This window comes from Apteryx mantelli, chromosome 17 (genome assembly GCF_036417845.1).
Source record: "Apteryx mantelli isolate bAptMan1 chromosome 17, bAptMan1.hap1, whole genome shotgun sequence".
In the NCBI taxonomy this organism is placed as follows: domain Eukaryota; kingdom Metazoa; phylum Chordata; class Aves; order Apterygiformes; family Apterygidae; genus Apteryx; species Apteryx mantelli.
This window is the reverse complement of record NC_089994.1, coordinates 8,348,715-8,369,198: the sequence shown is the minus strand read 5'-3', so window position 1 is coordinate 8,369,198 and position 20,484 is coordinate 8,348,715. Positions and strand designations below refer to the sequence as shown.

Sequence of the window (20,484 nt, the reverse complement as noted above, 5' to 3'; positions counted from 1 at the left end):
TTCGCTTGTGTTGCACGCGTCTTACCCCAAACAGGAGTGATGCTGTTTAGGCACCCGTGCTTGTAATTTAGTTTGCAGGAAACACTGCTGGTGTTAGCAGGGGACGCTTCTTGCAGCATAATTAGCAAAGCAAGAGCTACGTCAGATGTCATGAGAAGCTGTCGTAGTGAACAGCTAACGCTTCCCTCTCCTGCTAGCAAGCTAAAGGCATGCAAAATAATGTGAAACAAGGGTTCCCAAACCTACCAGCTGCACTTTACCTGTACTTGCTTGTGCACCTGAAATACTAATAGTTCTTTGAAGAAATGATGCATGTCAAATGTGAGTATTTGTCCATAAGACACTATGTATAGTTGGCTGTGAACTTTTATTAAAAATATCATAGAAATCTATACTTCAGAGAAGACAAATACTAGACTGTATTGTACCCACAAAGAGAGGCTTGGAAAACAATGCAAGCTTTTTATACTTCTCGCTTGCAGCAGTTAATAGTGTCTGATGTTCCTCTTAAGTTTTTCTCCTACATAGGATCATCTCAAGTTCCAATGTACTGTTACAAATTTAACTGAATGATACCAAATATTAAAAAAAAAGAAAAAAAAAAGTTCTAGTTATTGCTATTCTTGATCTAAATTGACTGCAAAAAAACAACACCAAAAAAAGCAGGCCTCCTGTTTCTGATCCACAGAAGTGGGTACTGCATTATGCTGACAGCTTCAGCAGTGGCTAAAATGCCAGCTGTTCTGTTTTCCTCTGTGTGCATCAGTTAGGCCTTTACTCAAACAAAAATTAAGATAAATTTATAACAATATACACATAAACCAGTAATTCTTATATGCACAGTCAAGTGAACCTGTCACAGTAAAAGAAGGTTATGATTTCTACAGAGGCCTTTAAAAGCCTCCACAAAGGAGCAGAGCTAAGTACAGTGACAAGAAGAGCACTCGAGGGTTGGGTATGAGGTGGGGGAAAGAGCGATAACCCCTATAAACAGAGATGGGGCTTTCCCACGCGCACCTCCAAAGCGCAGCAGTAGTCTGAGAACAGAGGCACATGGATGGAATATGGGAGTATCACTCACTCTGAAGACAGTGTTTTCCCCTGCTTAACTCTTGCACTGATTCTGGAAAACTTTAGTGAGCCTTCTCATTTACCAACAAAGCAGGCCATATTAAGGACAGAGTAAGAATTTAAATACTCTGCTAATATTAAAAAAGTTTTAAGACTAAAGACAACAAGTAATACTGTAAGTTGATGCAAGTTTTATTTAGACTGTACAAACAGGGCACTGAAAAAAAAAAAACCCACAGTGGCTTGATGTTGGGACCAGTTCTATGAAATAAGTGGAGTAAGAAATTAAAAAGGCACTAATCTTAAGAAAAGACACTCCACATATTCTAAGAATATAATTATTTAATACTGTTAATTTTATAGCACAAAAAATAAAACAAGCTATGATCCCCAAAATAAACTTTAAAAGCTTACACAATATTATTGCCTGAAGTTCATGGTCTTTAAATTACATATTGTGTTTTAAAGTTTACACAGTGAAGACTGTCTCAAATACAAGGCCACCTTTCCCACTGCAAGAATTGTTTCCTTGTCCCCAAACACATTTTCATTTAACACAAGTAAACAGAAAATGACAACTATAAAAGAATGCTTTCACTGGTCCCAAAAGGCAGTCTTTTAGGCAGGTCTCACTTTCAAATGCAGGTATTGAGAAAAACGCTTTGAAACTTGACTAGAAAACAAAGGCAGCCCACTCATTCCCAGGATGTTAATACAATATAAAAAATTACATTACAGGCACATGAAATGGCACAAAGAATGCTGTTTTTCCCTTTACAAAAATAATGCTCGGGCTCTTCAGAGCCCCAACCCAAACAGGATATTCCCTTTTGTTTATTCTTTCCCAATTTGTAAACAATCATGAATTAAATTAGCGCTTATCCAGTGATGGACACTGATTAAAACAGTTTTCATTTAAACTTTCAGACTGGTCAGAGGCTTCAATGTATATTTACACATGTACACAACAGGAGGAAGTCAAACAGTAAGCCTTTCATGATAGTTAACTATGTGGCACCAGGTAATTAAACCAGCTGCTAGTTCAAAAGCATGAACAACTTTAATGGTGCATAGATTGAAGCCATCACTTGATAGACTCTCATGCTTCATATAAGTATACCTTATACTCCCAAGGAACATTTACACTGATAGGTTATCACTCAAATTTAAAAGGCTTCATAAAGTAACAGACAGCACATATGTAAGCAAGCAACAAGTGATTGAGAAACCAGAGTCCTTCAAAGAGAAACACAGACTGATCAAATGCAGTCTTTATATGAAAATACTTGTCTTCTTATAGTAAAATAGCAAGGACATTTTTGATGCACGTTTACAGTCAGCTTAGCCTGTTCAGTATGCTACATTTAAACCACATGTAACATCAGCGAACCACACCTCTGCTACCCAGAGAAACACTACTCATCAGTGGCCCAAAACCAGGTTCACAGAAATTTAAGAATTCTTATCTTTGCATCAGATGCCACTATACACAAATTTTGCATAGTTTTGAAGGAAAATGTTTTGCTTTTCTGCAGCATCAGAACATTTAATTAATGTAAAACAATGCTTGTGTTCAAAGTGTATACCCTATTCAATGAGGAGAAGCATCAAGCTATGTATTTTAGTGAAAATAATCCACGTTAAAAAGCTGTAAGATCTCAAATCTCACAGTACTTATGGACTTTAATAGGCAAAGGAAGAATTGTACAATCAGTCTTCTGAAGAGAGCTGCCTATAACTAGGTCAGGTCTGAAATAAGATTTCTCTGCAGTAGACTGAGCTTAGTGCAGTTTCTGTATTCACAAGATGACTTTCAGTAGTACAATCTATGTAGTAAACTTATAGTTGGAGTCGGGGCATGGAATAAGAATGACTTTCTTCAGTTAAGATAGCTGCATAGCTTTTCATTGCAAGACAAACTGTCAATGCCTATTGTCAAGAATTATTCTTACAGCACCAAACACTTCAGTCAATGCTACTCTACTTCACAGTTAATTTGGCAGTAAAATGCTCTACAAGAACTTCTAGACTGTCAGCCACTTGATCAACACTACAGAAAATAGCTAATAGATGAAATGAGGAACTTTTCTTTAAAACCGCATTTTAAATCTCTTGTTGTAAATGCCATTTTTGCATTTCTTCAGTGCCTCCCATTTAAGGATCTTACGGCACTTCAATATGAAGCTAAGAACAACTTGCTTTTATTAGGATCAAGAGACCCAAATCAACAAGAATACATGCAGAAACTTAAGATGATAAATTTTATATAATTTGATATAACAAATGGTAAAAGTCTGCAGGTATCTGTACTTTCTAATTTTGCTATAATTGACAGCCTTCAAAAGTTGAAAAATGAATACATCAGGGCAGCTGCTTTACTGTCAGCTTTTGCAACAGATATTTTTCTTTAACCAGAATGTCTGAAAAGGGAGGTTTCGTAATTACAGTCTTTGCATACACATGTATTCTGTTAATTCAGTGTTCAATTATTTTTTAAAAGAGCATTCCAGTTCACCTAGAAAACACGCCAAAGAAGAAGGCAAAAAATGCCACTGCACCTAAGCTTTCATGTCCTGTATGCAGGTTAAGGACTTAAGCTGCATGGCTTTAACTGTTCTCATGCAGCTGCAGCCATATAAATCCCTCCTGCAGATACAGTTACAGCAGTACACCTGAAGCACAGAAAAAGGGGGAAGAACCCCTATACTGGTAACAGACACCTTTGTGGCCTCCTCCAACCTGAGCCTAAATTTACCACATGGGGGAACCCAGGCAGCTGACTCCAATTAGCCACTTTTTAGGGGATGCTGGGAGTGGGAGGGATCTGGGGCTGATATAAGTCAGAGCCAAGCCAGCTGGGAGGGGGAATGGATGGCAACATGCAGGGGATTTGTGATACAAGCAAGAAAGAAAAGAAGAAAGTGGTGCTAGAGAAGAAGCAAAGAGACATGGTGACACCCTGGGAAAAAGGTACTGTGTTTGAAAAGGAGCCTTCAGCAAGCTGGGGCTGGCATCCCTAGGAAACTTTAGAGAGAGGGGAACCTGCAGAGAAATGGGTGTAAAAGGTTTTATGTTTAAACATGAGGATTTTATCAGTATTTATAAAATTCTGCAGCACTCCTTTCCTACTTCTCCATACCATGGCAATCTGATCAATCTGTCTACCAAGCAACAGCTTGGTGATGAGCAGTTCTATTTTAGTAAAACTATGCTTTAACATTGCAGAAGAGCTGTGTGTAGACCAGGCCTAAGTGTTTCCCTTTAAAGCTCATTTTCTACAGTTAGTGCTTGCAAAGTCAACAGAAATGCTTTAAGTATGTCAAAAACAGGCTACAAGTATCAACTCCTCCTAAGTTTCCTTATAAATAAATGTCTTGGCTTCAACGCAGCTCAATCAATGGTTATTTGCATTTAACACACACTGTTTCAGGAAGGTCAACAACAAGCTTAAGAGTTATCACAAAAGAGCAGCTTCTAATACAACTGCTTAGAATACATAAGCTTCAATTATTGTCCTTAAGAGACCATTATCTTGAATATACTACCTTAGGACAGGTTCTCTTAAAACTAAGTCGTCTTCAGTCCTAAAATTGCATTTTTGTTGTTGCTTTTTGTTGGACAGTAATGCACAAGTTCTATGTTTGATCTAAGATTAGGGCTCTTCTTACTGAGTATGCCAGAACAAGTCCATGGAAGTCTCAACAGGAAAGGTTTTTTTTTTTTTTCCCCACCCCATACTTGTCTCCTATATATCTGTATGGTTCAGTCTTCTCCAGCTTAAGGCCCAATATAGTTCTAAAAGTGAAACTATATTCTGGATGATGCAACTATGGTATGAAGGTCAGGCAGTGACTTCAGTTGTAATGTATTCCAAACGTATATTAAAAGAACTGTCAAACTGCAGCAAGCTGGAAAATGGGCAATGCTAGCAATGTGCCATTAAGTCATCATTCCACCTCAAACAATGCTAATGATAGCCAGGAAAATGAAGCAGCAGTGTGAATCAGGCAAAGGGAATCATTCGTTCTCATCTGGGTTTTGAGGGTCAATTATTTTGACATGCGTGAACGGGAACAGCCCTTTTCGACCGTTGACTTCTCCTTCCCACTGACCGTTTATATTCATCCTTGTAACCTTCACAATATCTCCGACCTGCGTAATTAAAAAAAATTATCACATATGGGAATCTTTTCTCTGACACATACAAATCAAATCAAGAGGAACAACAAACATGACTGCATTAAAGAAAAAACACTTTTTGGTGTAGGTTTCAAAGGGAAAGAAAGTTACTTTTACTGAGCTAAAACACCAAAATTCTGTTGCTAGATACAACTTTGCCTGCACTCTTCAAAAAGAAAGTCTTAAATGTTTATTTACATTCACACAAATTACTGAACTACACCTTTTCCAACAGGAAAGCATACAATTTTATGCAATATGTCTAGGTTAGTATAAACTGACACCGCTAAGGCTATCATCAATAATGAGATGCAATTTTCATTCAAAGGAGCACAGTACTCATACTGGTTTCAGCATTAGTGGGCTAATTTAAAAAGAAATTTAGATTTTTCAGAGAAATTCTTATGGCAATTCTTAGTTCTGAGTATCACTATCTAAGAAGCTTCTATAGTTATCTAAAATGATACACTTCCTAAGCCAGCAAAAGCAATCTCAAACAATTTTTATTAAGCATTAGATACTAAGATTCTAGCTTTATTCACTGTTTTCACCTCTACTTCCTGTTGGAGAATTTGGAACAGGAGCAATTACATGTCAGACCTTTCCTACCATAACCATGTCTCTTCCTATTGGTGGTGAAAGATGAGAAGAGCTCAATTCTGACAAAGCAAAAATGTCAGTCCAAACAGTGAGAAGTTACTCTTCTGTTATTCAAAGCCTGTTTTTCATTCAAACTAGAACAACTTATGAAGCGGAATATCCAACATAACGAGTAGTGTATAAATTAGCTAAAAAGTCCACTTCTTCCTTGAATATTCCTAGTACTTGAATGCTTCAGAATAGCTGAACATGTGGTCTATTGTAGCAGCTCTCAAAATTTACGCCTCCCTTCCTGTTTACTTAATTGCATCTATGTGGTAACTGCAGTAAATATTAGAAAAGCAACATTAGCAACTAATGAATAATTGCATAAAAGGAAGAGCCAACCTGTGACCAAGAGCCAAAAGTTCTTAAGTTTCTTGCCCATTCTAGGTCCAATCTCAAGTTTTCCAGTATTTTGTAGAATTGGGGTTTGACAGACATCTGCATGTCTACAAAAAGCTCTCCACTTTCTTGGGTCAGGATGAAGACCAGTGTAACAGCAGAAGCTTTCACTCTTAAAATTCAGGAATCAATTGATGCAGTTCTAATTTTATGCTTTCTTCTACTCAGAGCTTTCTCAAATGCCCAGCAAAACCTGAAATCTTGAGAGTTCTTGACTATTCAACACAATGTTAAAGTAAGTCAGTTTAACTGAGTCCTATTAGAAAGCACCTATCAGAGACAATTTAAAGAAGGGGAAAAAAAAAAGTATTGAGTAAAATGGACTCCAGAAAATAGGAAGAAGGAGTAGAGATAACCCTGTTGCATCAGGAGTAAGCACAAGGAGTCACATCAAAGAATAAAAGCTCAGATTGAGATTTACAGAATTATTTATCCTGGCAAAATTCAGTCCCAACTAGTAACTACTGCCAACTGAAACTTTGCAAAGCTTTCACAAAGGTGAATTTAGATGTCTGAGATGTCAAAAGGTACATTTAGATGTCTGATCACATAGCATATTTCTGTACTATGAGTAAAAAGTATTTTCCAAATGTTACTTTTACTTGGCCAATAAAGCTGCCTCAGTGAACTGAACACTAGCTTACAGTGAACAAAGTTCTCTGTAGATGAATTTTTAGATTACCAAGCTAGTTATGTAAAATCCAAAGACAACTAGCTTTGATTTTCTAATTTATGAAAAACTAGATTTTAGTCTTGATACAGTAGGTGTAACATTGTCTAAATTATCTAAATACTCTTACTGTTCAGAACTGATGAAGCTTGTTTAAGGACCTTGGCCAAGGGCCTTAGACAAACTTGTTTTTTTAGATAAGACCTGTATATTTTCTGTTAAAGAGGAAGAAAAAAAAAGTTCACAAAATATTTTGCAGAAGGCATGCCACTAGATGATCTGAAGCCTGTTTAAACTAGTTACTGTTATTTCAATAGATACTTTTTGAAAAATCATTCAGAAGCGAGAATCCTTAAGTGAAATTGAAGATGCTGTAATAAACTCCTAGGCAGTCACTCATCATACTATCTCTTCTTAAAAATAAATAAGAGAATCTAACACTTTGAAATGCTTTCCAGAGATTTAAGCTTTATGCTGTACGTTAGAATGAAATTAGACGTTTAAGCAAAATGTGTTTTCCCCACTACTGTTGTTTTGTTCCCCTTCCTTACAGAAATTCAAAATTGTCACACTTGGAACAATTCTAATGCTTTAAATGTGTATTTGATAAAAAGCACAACTTGTGAGACTTTGCACAAAATGGAAAGGCTAGACAAAGATTTAATAATAAGACTTAAACAGGAACCTAACAAATGTCCCTTTAGGAAAAGGCTAATAACATCTATAAATGCTCATTGCTAGATTTAAATAAACCTTGAAGACTGATCCAAGTTCCAGGTTTCAGGCTCAAGTTCAAGAATACACATCCAAAATCACAGCAGTTAACTGCATTTGTACCATACCATAAAGCCAGTCCACTCTGAACCACTTCAACTTTATTTGCAGAAGAAAAAAACCTCTATGCAGTACATTGGATCAAAAACATAGACTTGCATTTTCTGAGCACCTGATAATTTAATTCTGCTCATGTGCTGTAGAGATCAATCCATTATTTATTTTTCAAGTTCTAGAAAGTTATCCTTCAATTTGATTCTGAATGACTTCTACAACTTGAATAGGTTTTGAAGTCTTATCTCTCTGGAAGAAAAAAATACTTACAATAGAAGTCTGTCATCTTGCAATAAACTGCCATGCAGATTAACAATGTAAAATGTTCTTTACAGTGCAAAGCGGGCAAAGTTGCTAAAAGTCAGTATTTGCCATTAAGGAGTGCTAGCTGAGACAAGACTCTCCAAAAATACTTTTATATAACAGGCAGCATTAGGAGAGTAAATTTTAAGTGAAAGTTTTTTAGTATCCTTTTGTGCTATACTATGTAAAAAAAAAAAAAATAATAATAATAATGCAGTTGCCTTGAGGGGACTCAATGAAACAGAATGTTGAAACAAGATGATGGGAAGGAACCTTGATGTCATGACAGAGCAAGTCTTGGATCTCGTGTTAAAGACCTGTATTTTGACAATGTTTTAAAGAATCTGGTCAAGTAGTTTCTCTGTGCATTTTCCCCCCCGTATACTAGCTAAAAGCAGTATCTGGTAAATTCTTCCTAAAGCCTCTACAATTTGGTCAGGTTGAGGTATGATTTCTCACTTAAAGTTAAGCACGCTATTTTTTCAGACAACACTTCAAGGCAGTTAGAAGGACTGTCTTATGATTAGGCACAGGACCCAGTCAGAAGACCTGGTTCTATTCTCATCTCTGCCACAGACTTCCTGTATGACTGGACAGCTCATGGTCCTTATCTATAAATTAGCACAATGTTTCCTTAGTCTCAGCATCTCTTGGATAAGTTAATTCACTTGTAAAGCATGCCATGCCAGCATCACTGGATGGAAGTATTAACTATTGAAATGAGTAATTCTTCTGAAATGCAGCCATTTGGCTCCACCCAAATGATAACATCAAAATGTATTTTTAGATAGCACCCTCTCGTAATGTCCCTGTTACAGCATGAATTCAAAAATCCTGGGGAAATATAAGTTGTGGAACATGCCAATCAAAAAGGTTACTTCATTCACTCTAGACTCTTCCATACCTGTCTTCTATCTGAAGCTGATTCATACATTGCAAAGAAGGTGTGCTGCATGCCATTTCCGCCACAGTCAGTTAATTCTACTTGAATTTTACAGATATTCCAACAACGATTGTATGTTAATAGTTCTATGGCTGATTGAGTTCTATAACATGTTCAAGGAGATAAAAATGCATTAGAACTCTAAACCATCCCTTTAGCCCACTGGGTCAATAGTTATAGAAATCATATTGCTATCTGGAATTCATAAGGAGTTGAACCTCGGTCTTTAATTCTAGTTGGTGTCACAACTAACTTTGTTTTGTAGCACCAGCATTAGTGCTAAAAAATAAACAAGTAATTGTTCAAACCAGCTGCCCATTCTGGTGGAGAACAAAGTACAAGTTTCAACAGTAAGAAATTACTTGAAATCTGATTGTCCCAAACAGATAAAAGGCTGAGCCAAACAAAAGAAAGAGGCAGAGTTCAGTTGTACAAAAAAGAAAGAGGCAGAGTTCAGTTGTACAAAAAACATGACAAAGTGACATTTTGAAGTAGCAGGTGTTTAGCTATTGGCAGATTCAAGAAACCAAGAAACCAAAAGGCTGATAAAACAGCTTTGTTCAGCTTTACTATCCCTCCATTTTGATGTTGTGTGCCAGAATAATAGTTTGACGCCCAAACCAGAGGATCAAGTCATTCAGACCAGAGGAAAGACTTTCAACTATTCTTGAGACACTAAAGCAGGTAGAAGAGCAGCATAAAAGCACTGAAGACCCAATTAATTCAGCCTCATCCAGGAACAGAGGAAAACAATCTAGGTTTGCAGTTCAAGTACAGCTAGGACAATTGCCACAATTGAGGTTGCAGCACCACAGAAACAGTACTGCTTTTCATCAAATTATGGTAGCGCATCTCCTTCTACTAAGCATGCTGTCGGGATTGTGCAGAATTCAGAGCACTGAAAACTTAACATAGACAATCATTCTTGAGCCATACTAAATCTCTTTGCAGCACAGGATCTTGTCTAGGTTATCCACATTGTGTATAAAAAAAGAACGACTAATTAAGATGACAAATACTTGGAACTTGATGCCTGGACTATGTTTCTTGCTCTGGCACAGATCTCATGCAACTTTAGCGAGCCCTAGTGCTTCAATTTCTTCTGAAAACAAACTCCGCAAACAATTGAGGGTGAACGTATACTAAATTGTGAAGCACTGAGAGTTATCATAATGGGGACCATAAATAACTTAATTTGACTGGGAAAGGAAATCACAAAAAGATTAAGATCACACACAAAAGTCCCCAGAGTAATTGTCTGTTGCATTTTCAAAGGGAGCATACTGAAAAGTTGGTGCACATCAGAGCACAGATACAGGAACCCTGCCATCAGCATCATTTTCAATTCAACAGTTATCAGATCTAGAACTCCATTACCAGCACTTGAAGCTATACAAGTACAGGGTCTAGATTTTAAGCAAAATATTCATCATGTGGTTCTGATGCATTTTAACATTTAACACAGCAATGCTACATTTCCTTGATTTAAGAAAAGTGCAATGCTCTTTGTCTAGTGGAAAAAAAGTAGCCTAATTTCTTAAGAGATTTCTGTTCCTAGTACACTTTGCCCTACTTGTCTCGACTTTCTTTTGAGAAGAAGAAAGTTAATTGTAACCTAATTGCAACAAGCTCAAGAGAAATAAGTTGGTTATATAATTATGGTGAATGGATATTTATTTCGCCAAAACTTTTCAGTGATGCACTCAATCCATACTAGCAAACAAATATAAGTACACATTTGATACAACATGCATAAACAAACTACTTAATACTATAATGCTGGTATAGTCTTGAAAGAGCCATTACCATTATGACCTTGATATTAAAAATATAATGATGCTCTATTAATAAAAATAAAGAGTCTTAAGATTGTTTAAACAGAATTTTAACTTCCCTAATATAAATCCCTGAAATCCTGTCATGTTAAGTCTGGAGATGGATGCCAGGACTACTACTGCCTTCAAAATGGTCTATGATGCTGCTATTACAGTGCTTGGAGTATATGTTATAGCCATTGTTTAAATGCATGGCAGATAGAAGCCTAGCTGCTGCTGTGCTGGTCTCCTGTCTTCTGGTTCCTTAAACCATTTCACTCCATTTTGAGCGAATTTGTAATTTGTTGTTCATTTCCTGAATCTAAATTTAAAACTGAGTTTAATAATTTTTAAGGCAATTATCCACTATCAGTTGCTCTACTGACTATGCTGGACATGAAGAACTTAACTGCACAGAAGTTAGCAATCAATCAATTTCTTTGAATGCAAGGTCTTGGACTATGGGACACTGCATAGACTTCATATGCTGGTTAATGCATACCAATTTAATGCAAGGCTTCATAAGCATATTGTATTCAAAAGGCTGGCTACAGAACTACAGAATTATTAATACTGAGAAACTTTCAGGTAGACTTCACTTTGCAGCATAGCAACAGTGCCAAGGAATCTCTGCTCTTAAAAAAATTCATCACTTTAAGAAAGTGCTAGGTATCCTGTATAACCTTTGAACATAGGATTTCCCTCCTAGTTTTCCCAAAGAAAAGGACTGAAGAACAGCAGAACATAACCTGTAATGTAGAGTCCCAAAAAATATAGGACACTGTATTCCTGTCTTTCATATTCCTTCCTCTACAGCATCAAAAAGGAAGGAAGGAAGCTTTTAGGCCTCTTGGCTAGAAGCAAACGACTGAAAAAACAGATCTGAATACTTTGTGCAGTATCCTTGAAAATACTACACATTAGTAATAACACTTTGTAAAGTTGCAATGAGAAACTGCAGAATTTAATCAGTTCATTAAAAACCATCAAATCTGAACTGCCAAGGTAATTTAGTCAATTGACAACAGTAATATGCAAATCTTAGTAATACAATTAACTTAGCATAGGCTTTACTTAATTGTTCACTGGTGCAGGAAGATATCCATATTAATATGTATAACAACTGCCATAGAAGATAAATCACTAAAATTGTATACTCTTTGAGATAGTTACTATATTTAAAATTATATTTTAACCTATAAACAGATTACTCTATGAATTCTTAATTTAGAGAAAAAACATACAGCATCTAATGCAGTAGCACTCAGTCAACACCTAGACTTTAGCCACTTCAGTAATATAACTATGAATGCTAAAAAATTTTAGTCCAATAAAGTCTAAAGTGTAATAGGTGCCATACTATCAAACCATTCTTGTATTCTTACAGGAAAACTGCAGTCACAGTCCTATTTTCTTTGTCCTTAAACTGTCACACTTTAAATGCTATTTCAAAGTGAAACATTGTCATTATCCAACCCCACAGATCTTGACAAAGTTTTTCAATAGAATACTCACTTTTGACAAGTTACCTTTTTTTCCACACGAAAAACTTGTTAAATAATTGAATTATACTTTCCATACAAAACAAGCCTCTTCTCTGTAAGAGGCTACGAATCTTTTTTCTTAAACAACTGTGTGTGACAGAAAAATTGGACTTGCAAGCAAAGAGCTTGTCCCATTTGCAAGCTGAACACTGGAGAATAACATTTCTCCACTTAAAAGGAAGTCAAGCAGATTACAATGCAATAGACTGACTTACTCCAGATTTTATTCTAATCTTCATAAATACTGTTTGTGTGCTGACCCCATAAAGCCAGTGAACAGATATTTTGCTTTCATACTGTTTTATCAGTTTAAGTGGGATTACACAATCAATCACTGTATAATTAGATTATATCAATAAGGTTTTCTATCAGTACTAGCTAAACTGTGATTTAGAGTATACCTGTACTGATGCAGAGTACTGTGAAATGTGATTATTCTGAAAGAACACCATTAGCTTTCTTCCCCCAAACATTCCCACAGCTTGTCCTTTTCTTGCCACTACCTGCTGTCAGTGCTCTTACAAAAATAAGTTTCTAGTCTAAGTAAACTCTGGTATTTTCAAGAATGTTGAACTATGACCTGAAATGGTTCAGGTTTAGTGACATGTAGGGCCTTGACAAGGTTGGGATTAATACATCACCAGCGCCCAACAAGTGTTAGGCAAGCAGAATGAAGATCATGAAAAGAGGGTGAGATTCTTCAAGAGCAGCAGATATGACAAAAAAATGTTACTATAATGAGAGTGCTAAAGTTCTCTATGCATGAATGGGTATGGAGAAGCTGTAACCAGCAATTTATTAAAAGGTAGATCAGTTCACTGAACACTACTTCTGAAGCCTCTTGAGAAGCCACAGTGTGACCAAGGCAAATCTGTGGGGAAAAAAATAGACTACATAGACAAAATGTGCTAGTAGTGGAAGATGCAAAGTCATGGGGCAAAAAGCAATGAAGAATTCAGTGGAAGGGAAGAAAATTTCTCAATTTCAATAACTTTAAGTTTCAAAGCAATTCAAGTCTGCATGTTGGTCAGAGTGTTAATCCTACAAGTATACCAGGGTAGCCAAAATGACAGAATTAACTAGGTTACTAAATAGCAAGCCAGAAAAATCAGGCTTGTGAGGGTCATCCCTCCAAGAGTCCTGCTACCCTGCAGCAAAGCAAGTTCCCTGAAATAATTCCATGACACGTTAATACCACAACAAAATCGAACACTTGCTCGGTTTTCAGAAGCATGAATAGTTTTGGCAGGAGTCTTCTGTACAGTACACTTGGCACTGATTTTACACTTTGCCCTATGATGACTTTTCACACACTGTTCACAAGTAACAGGCTGCTAGCTTTCATACAACCCAAGAAAAATCCTGTGATGTATTTTTAACTTTTAACCTCATAAGAGTAATCAGCTGTAGAGGCTTTACAAATTGGGGAGGTTGGGGGGGACTGAGGGCAACTTTTATAAATAACTGCAAGTTCATATAACCTTTCAAACTTTAGTCAAAAGTATTACCTATAGGTAAACAGCTTTAACTTGCAAACTAACTGAGCAAAAGCAACAGGAAAAGTTCAAAAGTATTTTTAAAACCACTATTACTTTACTTGCTAAAATGCTGTCTAGCATCTTTGCTTGCTTCCTTGCATTTGCTGCTTTAAGTCTTTTAGCATGTTCAAATTTCATCTTTGAGAACAATAACCAATAGCGCTGTTCCAGGTGAGATGGTTTTGAAGCATGGTTTAACCAGCCTTGGGTATAATCAAAGTATTAAAATAATAGTCTCAATGTTCTAGATAAGTTTTTACGAACTTGCTGCAATCAGTCCTTAATACCAGTTTAACTAGAATTGTAATATGAATTCTTAACTATTTAAAGAATGAAGCTTTAAAGCTTTTAATGCATCCCTAATAAAAAGAAAATAAGTGCGTTTGCAAGCATAGGAAGTTATTAAAGGCTCAACACAGAGGCTACACTGCAGCCCTTCATCTTAGAAAAATACTAATTTAGTTCTTAATGTTTCTCAAATTCCATTTTTGAAAGCCAAAGTAAATGGGATTAAAGTACTTCTGAAGATTTCTCCCCCCCCCCAGTTGTTTACATTTCTGACATGCCCAGATTTCAGCTCTCAGCACCAGCTACTTGTGTGCATCTCATACTCCACTTGAGGATCAAGAAAAAGATAGTATGTTTACCAGCAATCCTTACCTTTTTCTGAAGGATGCTACTGCCAGTTTTCAACCTGGAATACTGCAGTGATTAAACATCCTTTTCCTTCACCAAGATTAGGTGCAGAAGCAAAGTCATCCTTTCACTAGCACTTACTTCCCCAGCAGAAGGTATACATTCTACTCACTACCCCTGCAGCATATTTACACTGTTCAACAGGCAAGAAACTAGGATGAATTAAGTATAGGTTTTGAAGTAACTTAGATCCTTTTCTAAAGGGAAGTGGTATAGATGAAGCAATTTTTTTTTGTTGATCTTTCCTCAGAATGTAACAGAACTTCTTCTTAATCCCTTAACATATATAAGCAGACTCCATCTGAAGTCATCCACGCCAACTAAGCCAGTAACAATTACTTTAATTTCTTATTTTATAAAGAAGAACTGGAAACCATGAGATTTAGAGGAAAGAACTTACCTCTAGCGCAAGCGCAGTCTTGTCGTAAGCACAGGGTACTCTTTTTTGGATAGCTTTGGCATAGACTGGTCCATTCTGTGTTGATGGCAGAGGATTGATCACTGCTCCAGGTGTACTGGATACTGAGGGAAGGGGACTTGTGGTCTGAGGCTGAGCATAAGCATGGGCAGGTTCTGGAATACCATAACTGTTGGAATTCCTGTTTCCATGCTTCCCGTGAGAAGATCTGACTAGCTTTTCTACATAAGGAACAGGAATCATCCCAATCCGACCATCCTTGTTTCTAGCACTCCACCACTGTTCTTCAGGCTTCTCTACAATTACCAGTATCTCACCCTTTTTAAATGGAAGATCCTCAGCATCATTCCCAGGAAAGTCATAGAGAGTCCGAACATACTCCACATTTTCTTCTGCAGTGGACATGGTAGGAGCAGATCCAGATCCCATGGGTGGACTTGGATACCTGAGTTTAAAAAAAAGATTTGGTATTATCAATAGCTACTGTTTTGTATTTCCAGTAACTACCAGTTTTTACAGCAGAATACACATTAAAGGAGAATCATTGATGTTCACATATATAGAAAATAAATGAAACAGACTTGAGTGACCTTTTGGGGAGCAGGGGGGACATCTGGAGAGCTAAATAGTCCTCTTAGGTTCATCCTATATATATATATATATTTTTGAACTTCAGTATCCATTTTTCCTCTTATGAATTCAGTAACTCTAAATGCCAGACTTGAGGGAACACAGTGGAAAACGGAGCAAAAGCTAGAGGAGAGTATGATAAAGTATTAGTTAAGTTTTCTAATGCTTAGAAGTCCAGTGCTGTCTTTGATGCTACAGGTACTTTGTTTAAAACAAAAACAAAAAACTACAGTTTATATGCAGGATTTGGGGGACAGTCAGTCATGCTAAATATTGGAAACTGATTTCTGTAACAAAGGAGTTGGGCAGATCCTGTGTTTTCAGAAGGTACTTTTTCCCCTTGACTCTCCAAATAAATCTGGAAGGTAACACTGAATTCAGTTCCCTAATCTTATTTATACAACTTAAACTCTCAAGGGGTTGTTATATTTTAACAGAAAAATAATTACTGTTTCAAGTTTGTTTACTATGTATGTAAATAACCAGTAACCTAAAAGTGATATCTTCATGGCAAACACAATACAAAATATTGCACCCACTGCTAAGAACAGAATAAGAAGTAAAAAAAGCTAACTATCCAGAAATATTCCTTTGCCTTATTCACCTCAATATGACCTTTACTTTATTCACATCACTATTTATCACTTTGCCCATGATCTGTCTAGTACTGTCACTTCACTGTGAGAATACCTGATTGCTCATCAAATGAAACTATTTTCACTGCAATCTCTTTTCACCATAATTTTTATAATTATCTTCAAAGTATATCTGCTTTGGCCCATATAATGTTATCTAAGTTACAATAGCAAGAATGCATGTAATTAGCCTAATCCAATTTTATTTTGCTGCTTGCAAAACAGACTGGAAGTTAAGTATCCATCACTTTTTTTAAAGATATTCCAGAAACCTTAAACAGGAGTATAACTTCTTTAAGGTATCCTGCAAAAGCCAAGGGGGGAAAAAAAACTTTAGAGAGCAGTCACTCGGCACAAGCAAGAGCTGAGGTACATCTGCAATAATGGTTAAAACTCACTACTGCCACAAAACAAACAGAAAACTTGCAGTTTTCAACTGTTTTGTAAGCATAAAATGTCATCTCCTGGAGCTAAAATTGTTGTACGCAAAGAAACTTGTTAAATCCCATCATGAAAATTACCTCTTTATACTGTCCTTTATGGTATTAAAAACCAACAGCCTTCAAGAATGTAAGCACCTGAATAAGGTATTTCCCTTTAAAAAAAAAAAAAAGCCAAGTTTTTTATAAAGAAGAAACAGCAATAACAGTTCTGAAGCATACACCTGCCCCCTCTGAAGTCTAGTTCATTACCTCAAAAAACAAAAAATCAGGAAATGCTACCTCTCATTCTAAGCAGGAAGTCTCCTTTAAGCAGAATTTTAAACCATCAACTATGTCACTGATTTTCTAAGAGTTTAAACAAAAACTATGCTATGAACAAAACCATCTAATCAATCCCATTAGTAGCTCTGTTTAAAAAGGTTGTCAGTCCACAGCAGGGAAGATCCCAGATCTGTCTCTATGCTAGGAGAACCACCATCAATTCCTATATGCAATCAAAAGCTTGAAATGACATAGTTCTGAAATGTTTGTAATGTCTGACACAAGATTCTAAGTAAGTAGGAAGTGAGCAAGTTGGGTTCAGCTCACTGACACCAAGTTTTCAAGTGGGTTGAGAAAGCAAAAGAAGTTATTGCCATACATGACTCTGAACAGGTTCTTATTTTCAGAAAAGCACAGCCATATTCAGGCAAGAATTGAGATAAGCATAAGGATTGCTTAAATGTAGGTTTTCTTCTCCCAACCATCCACAAGTTTAAACATGCACATAATGCTGGGCAGCTCCACTTAAGCATCCTCACAACTGTGAAAGATGAGTGAATTCTTCACTTATCCAACTTTCTAGCCAAAGTACAATTGTGCTGACTTTGTAGCAGCTTTGAGTTCTAGAAGCTAGTGACTTGTCACATTCCTTGCATCACTCAACAGCTCTGCAGAAAGATTGTTTTTCGACCATCTGAGTTTTGGAATTGACAAGATATTGTCAACTTCTGACATTAGTGACTGTCTTTAAGAACATGATTATGCTTAAAGTCCAGCTTAAATCATGATTAAAAAGCTCAGTCAAATTTTTTCCTCAAGAACTTAGTTAATCTGCAAATGATAGGAACATCTTAAACTGCTGAATTTAGTAGTGAGCTAATTTGATTTTTTGTGTGTGTGTATCTGTATTTATCTAGTTTCTATTTTCACTCCATTCTGTACAGGAAGCTGAAAAGCTTTGAAATAAGATACTAAGAAAAGTTTCATAAAAGTAAGGAACAAGCTTATCAATAAATCTAAAATAGTTTAGTGATGCAAGCAGCAGGTATGTCCCATGTTGGGAACGGGACAAAGAATGAGCTCATAGCTATGTCATATTTTCCCATCCTCCTAGCACGGCATTTCTTAGTGTAGTGCATGCAGTATGCAGATACAGACATGCAGTGCTGTTACCAGACTGAGAGAATTATTAATGACTTCCATTCTTTGGGGGAAGTGAACTCTAGAAGTTCGGGAAATGCTGTCCTAGAATGCACCAGAACTAACTTAACAGGGTGGTGCGGTCTAACAGTGTAAAGGCCTTTTCTGTTCCAAGCAGTGCGGACACACACAGACAGCTCAGAGGTTGTATCTCAGTCACCGGCGGGAAGAGTTGTGAACTGGGTCCTCAATCGCCCTGGGAACACAAGGACAATACCACAAGACGAGGCTGATACAAAGCAAGGCCACACCCATTGCAAGAGAACTACGGGGGGGGGGGGGTAAAGATGTACGCGGTACCTTTGCATATGCCCGCAGGCTCTCTAAGGACACGCGTTACTGTAGGCGACAGAGCTGGAAGAGCAGCTCGTAATGGCCGGGGGGATCCGGGTGCTGAGGGCTGCTGCTAGCAGCCGGCTCAAAGGAGGGCCGTGCAGGGGCGCTTCCCGAGCGCGCCCCGCGGCCGGCGCCGAGCTCCCGGGGCCGAGGGGGCCCGACGCCCCCCGGCCTGGCCTGGCGCCGCCTCGGCGGGCGGGCGGGCGGGCCGCACTCACCTGGGCGCCGGCTCGATGAGGGTGGTGGTGTCCAGGTAGTGGATCTTGTAGAACTCCAGCAGGGCCGGCAGGTGCTCGAACTCCTGGTCGCCGATCTTGAAGCGGCGGTTGGGCAGCGAGTTAATGATGTAGTGGGAGACGCGGGAGTTCTCCGACACCGAGAGCACGTAGTCCCCCGGGCAGGTGGACGAGTCCCGCACCAGGAACATGCCGTGCCGCTGCCCCTGCAGCCGCGTCTGCGCCTCCGCCCGCGACACCGGGCCCACGTACCAGCTGGAGCGGTCCGACGAATCGAAGCGGGCGGCGGAGGACATGGCTCCGGGCGGGGAAGGGAGAGGGAGCGGGAGCGGGGGGAGGAAGGTGAAGAGCCCGAAGGCCCAGGCGGAGGAAGGCCTGCGCGGGGAGGCGGAGCGGGCCGGGGGCTGGGAGGAAGCGGCAGGGCCCACCAGCGATGGGGAGCGCGGCGGCGGCGGCAGCAGGAGCGCGAGCAGCGGCCGGGGCGGGGCGGGCCAGGCCAGGCGCGGCGGTCGCGGCCCCGAGTCTGCCTCAGCGGCGGGGCGTGCGGGGCATCCTTCCCGCCTCGCTCGCAGGCCTGCGGCGGGCCCGGCCGGGCGAGCGGCGCGGGGCGGCGGCGGCTGACAGGGACAGGCGCGAGGGGAGCCCGCTGCGCTGCCGGGGCGCGGGGGCCAGAAGCGGGAGGGGGCCGGGGGGGGCGGCAGAAGCGCTCGGCTCCCGCTTTCTCCTGCCGGTTCCCTCCCCTCTCGGAGCCGAGCACCAAAATGGCGGCGGCGCCGGGCGGCAGCAGCTCTCGGGCGCCGCCGCCCCGCGCAGGCGCGCTGGCGCCGGGGGCCGGGGCTGCCGCGCGCCGCGGGGGGAGGGGCGGCGGCGCCCCCTCCTTCCCCAACCGCCCCCCGCGGCGGTGATTCAGGCCTCCCCCGGCGCCGCCCGCGCTCCGGGCGCCTCGGTGCGGGTGGCGCCGTGGAGGGCGGCTGGGCGGGAGGAAGGGGGGGCGGACGGGGCACCCCCTGGCGGGCGGCAGCCCTCGCCCCAGCGCCCCCCCCCCCCAGGAGCCCGCGCAGCCCACCCGCCCCTGGCGCTGAGGGGTGCCGCGGCTGAGGGGGAGCCGCCCGCTTGGCGCCTCCGTCCTCCCCCGTCCCCTCAGCGCCCCGCTGCCGCCTGCCCCGAGCCGCCGTCCCCGCTCCGTCTGGGGGCCTCGTCCTGCGCGGGGCAAGCGGCCGGGGCTGCTCGAGGTGCCCATCGTCCCCCCCGAGGTTTTAGTGTTCTGTTAATCGATTTTTAGAAGGACAGCAGGGGCCACTGCGACAGTCTCCTCCGATCTAGATAACCCCCGAGGCAGCGCAGGGGACAGACGGCTTCCTGCCGCTTCTGCTGGTTCAGCTCCCAGATAAGAGGGGCAAAGCCCTTCCCGTCCGGGGGCCCGGGAGGACGCGGGGCCCGCAGGGAAGATGGTGTTGCAGCCGCCAAGAGGAAGGAAGCCCCGGAAGGGCCTCAGCGCCCAGGCAGCGCAGGGCCCGGCCGGGCGAGCGCGGCCGCGCTGCAGCCTGAGCTGCTGGAGTTGCACAGGGACTCGGAGCGCCGCGACCTCGGATGAGGAGCGGGAGCGTTGGCAGCGAGGCCTACGTGATCTGACTCAAGTTTGGGAGGGCTGGTAGTGGTAGTTAGCGTATCCCGCTGCGATAGGCAAGGGCATGA

General features: G+C 40.4%; 1 protein-coding gene across 1 annotated transcript; it reads right to left on the bottom strand.

The window, feature by feature from the left end:
- Positions 1-1,239: 1,239 nt before the first annotated feature.
- Positions 1,240-19,269, bottom strand: CRKL (CRK like proto-oncogene, adaptor protein). The gene is made up of 3 exons (XM_067306909.1): positions 18,772-19,269; positions 15,031-15,493; positions 1,240-5,223 (listed from the first exon to the last, which is right to left on the bottom strand). Exons 1-3 carry the CDS (start codon positions 19,083-19,085, stop codon positions 5,089-5,091), a joined length of 912 nt encoding a protein of 303 aa, XP_067163010.1. The 5' UTR covers positions 19,086-19,269; the 3' UTR covers positions 1,240-5,088.
- Positions 19,270-20,484: the final 1,215 nt, after the last annotated feature.

What these genes read in the sequence shown, in the direction of transcription:
- CRKL (XM_067306909.1), bottom strand. Translation starts at nt 19,085, where the DNA reads ATGTCCTCCGCCGCCCGCTTCGATTCGTCGGACCGCTCCAGCTGGTAC. An exon ending in CTCATCGAGCCGGCGCCCAG is followed by an intron (nt 15,494 to 18,771) that starts GTGAGTGCGGCC and finishes TTTTAAACTCAG; the next exon opens with GTATCCAAGTCCACCCATGG. An exon ending in AGACTGCGCTTGCGCTAGAG is followed by an intron (nt 5,224 to 15,030) that starts GTAAGTTCTTTC and finishes TTAATTACGCAG; the next exon opens with GTCGGAGATATTGTGAAGGT.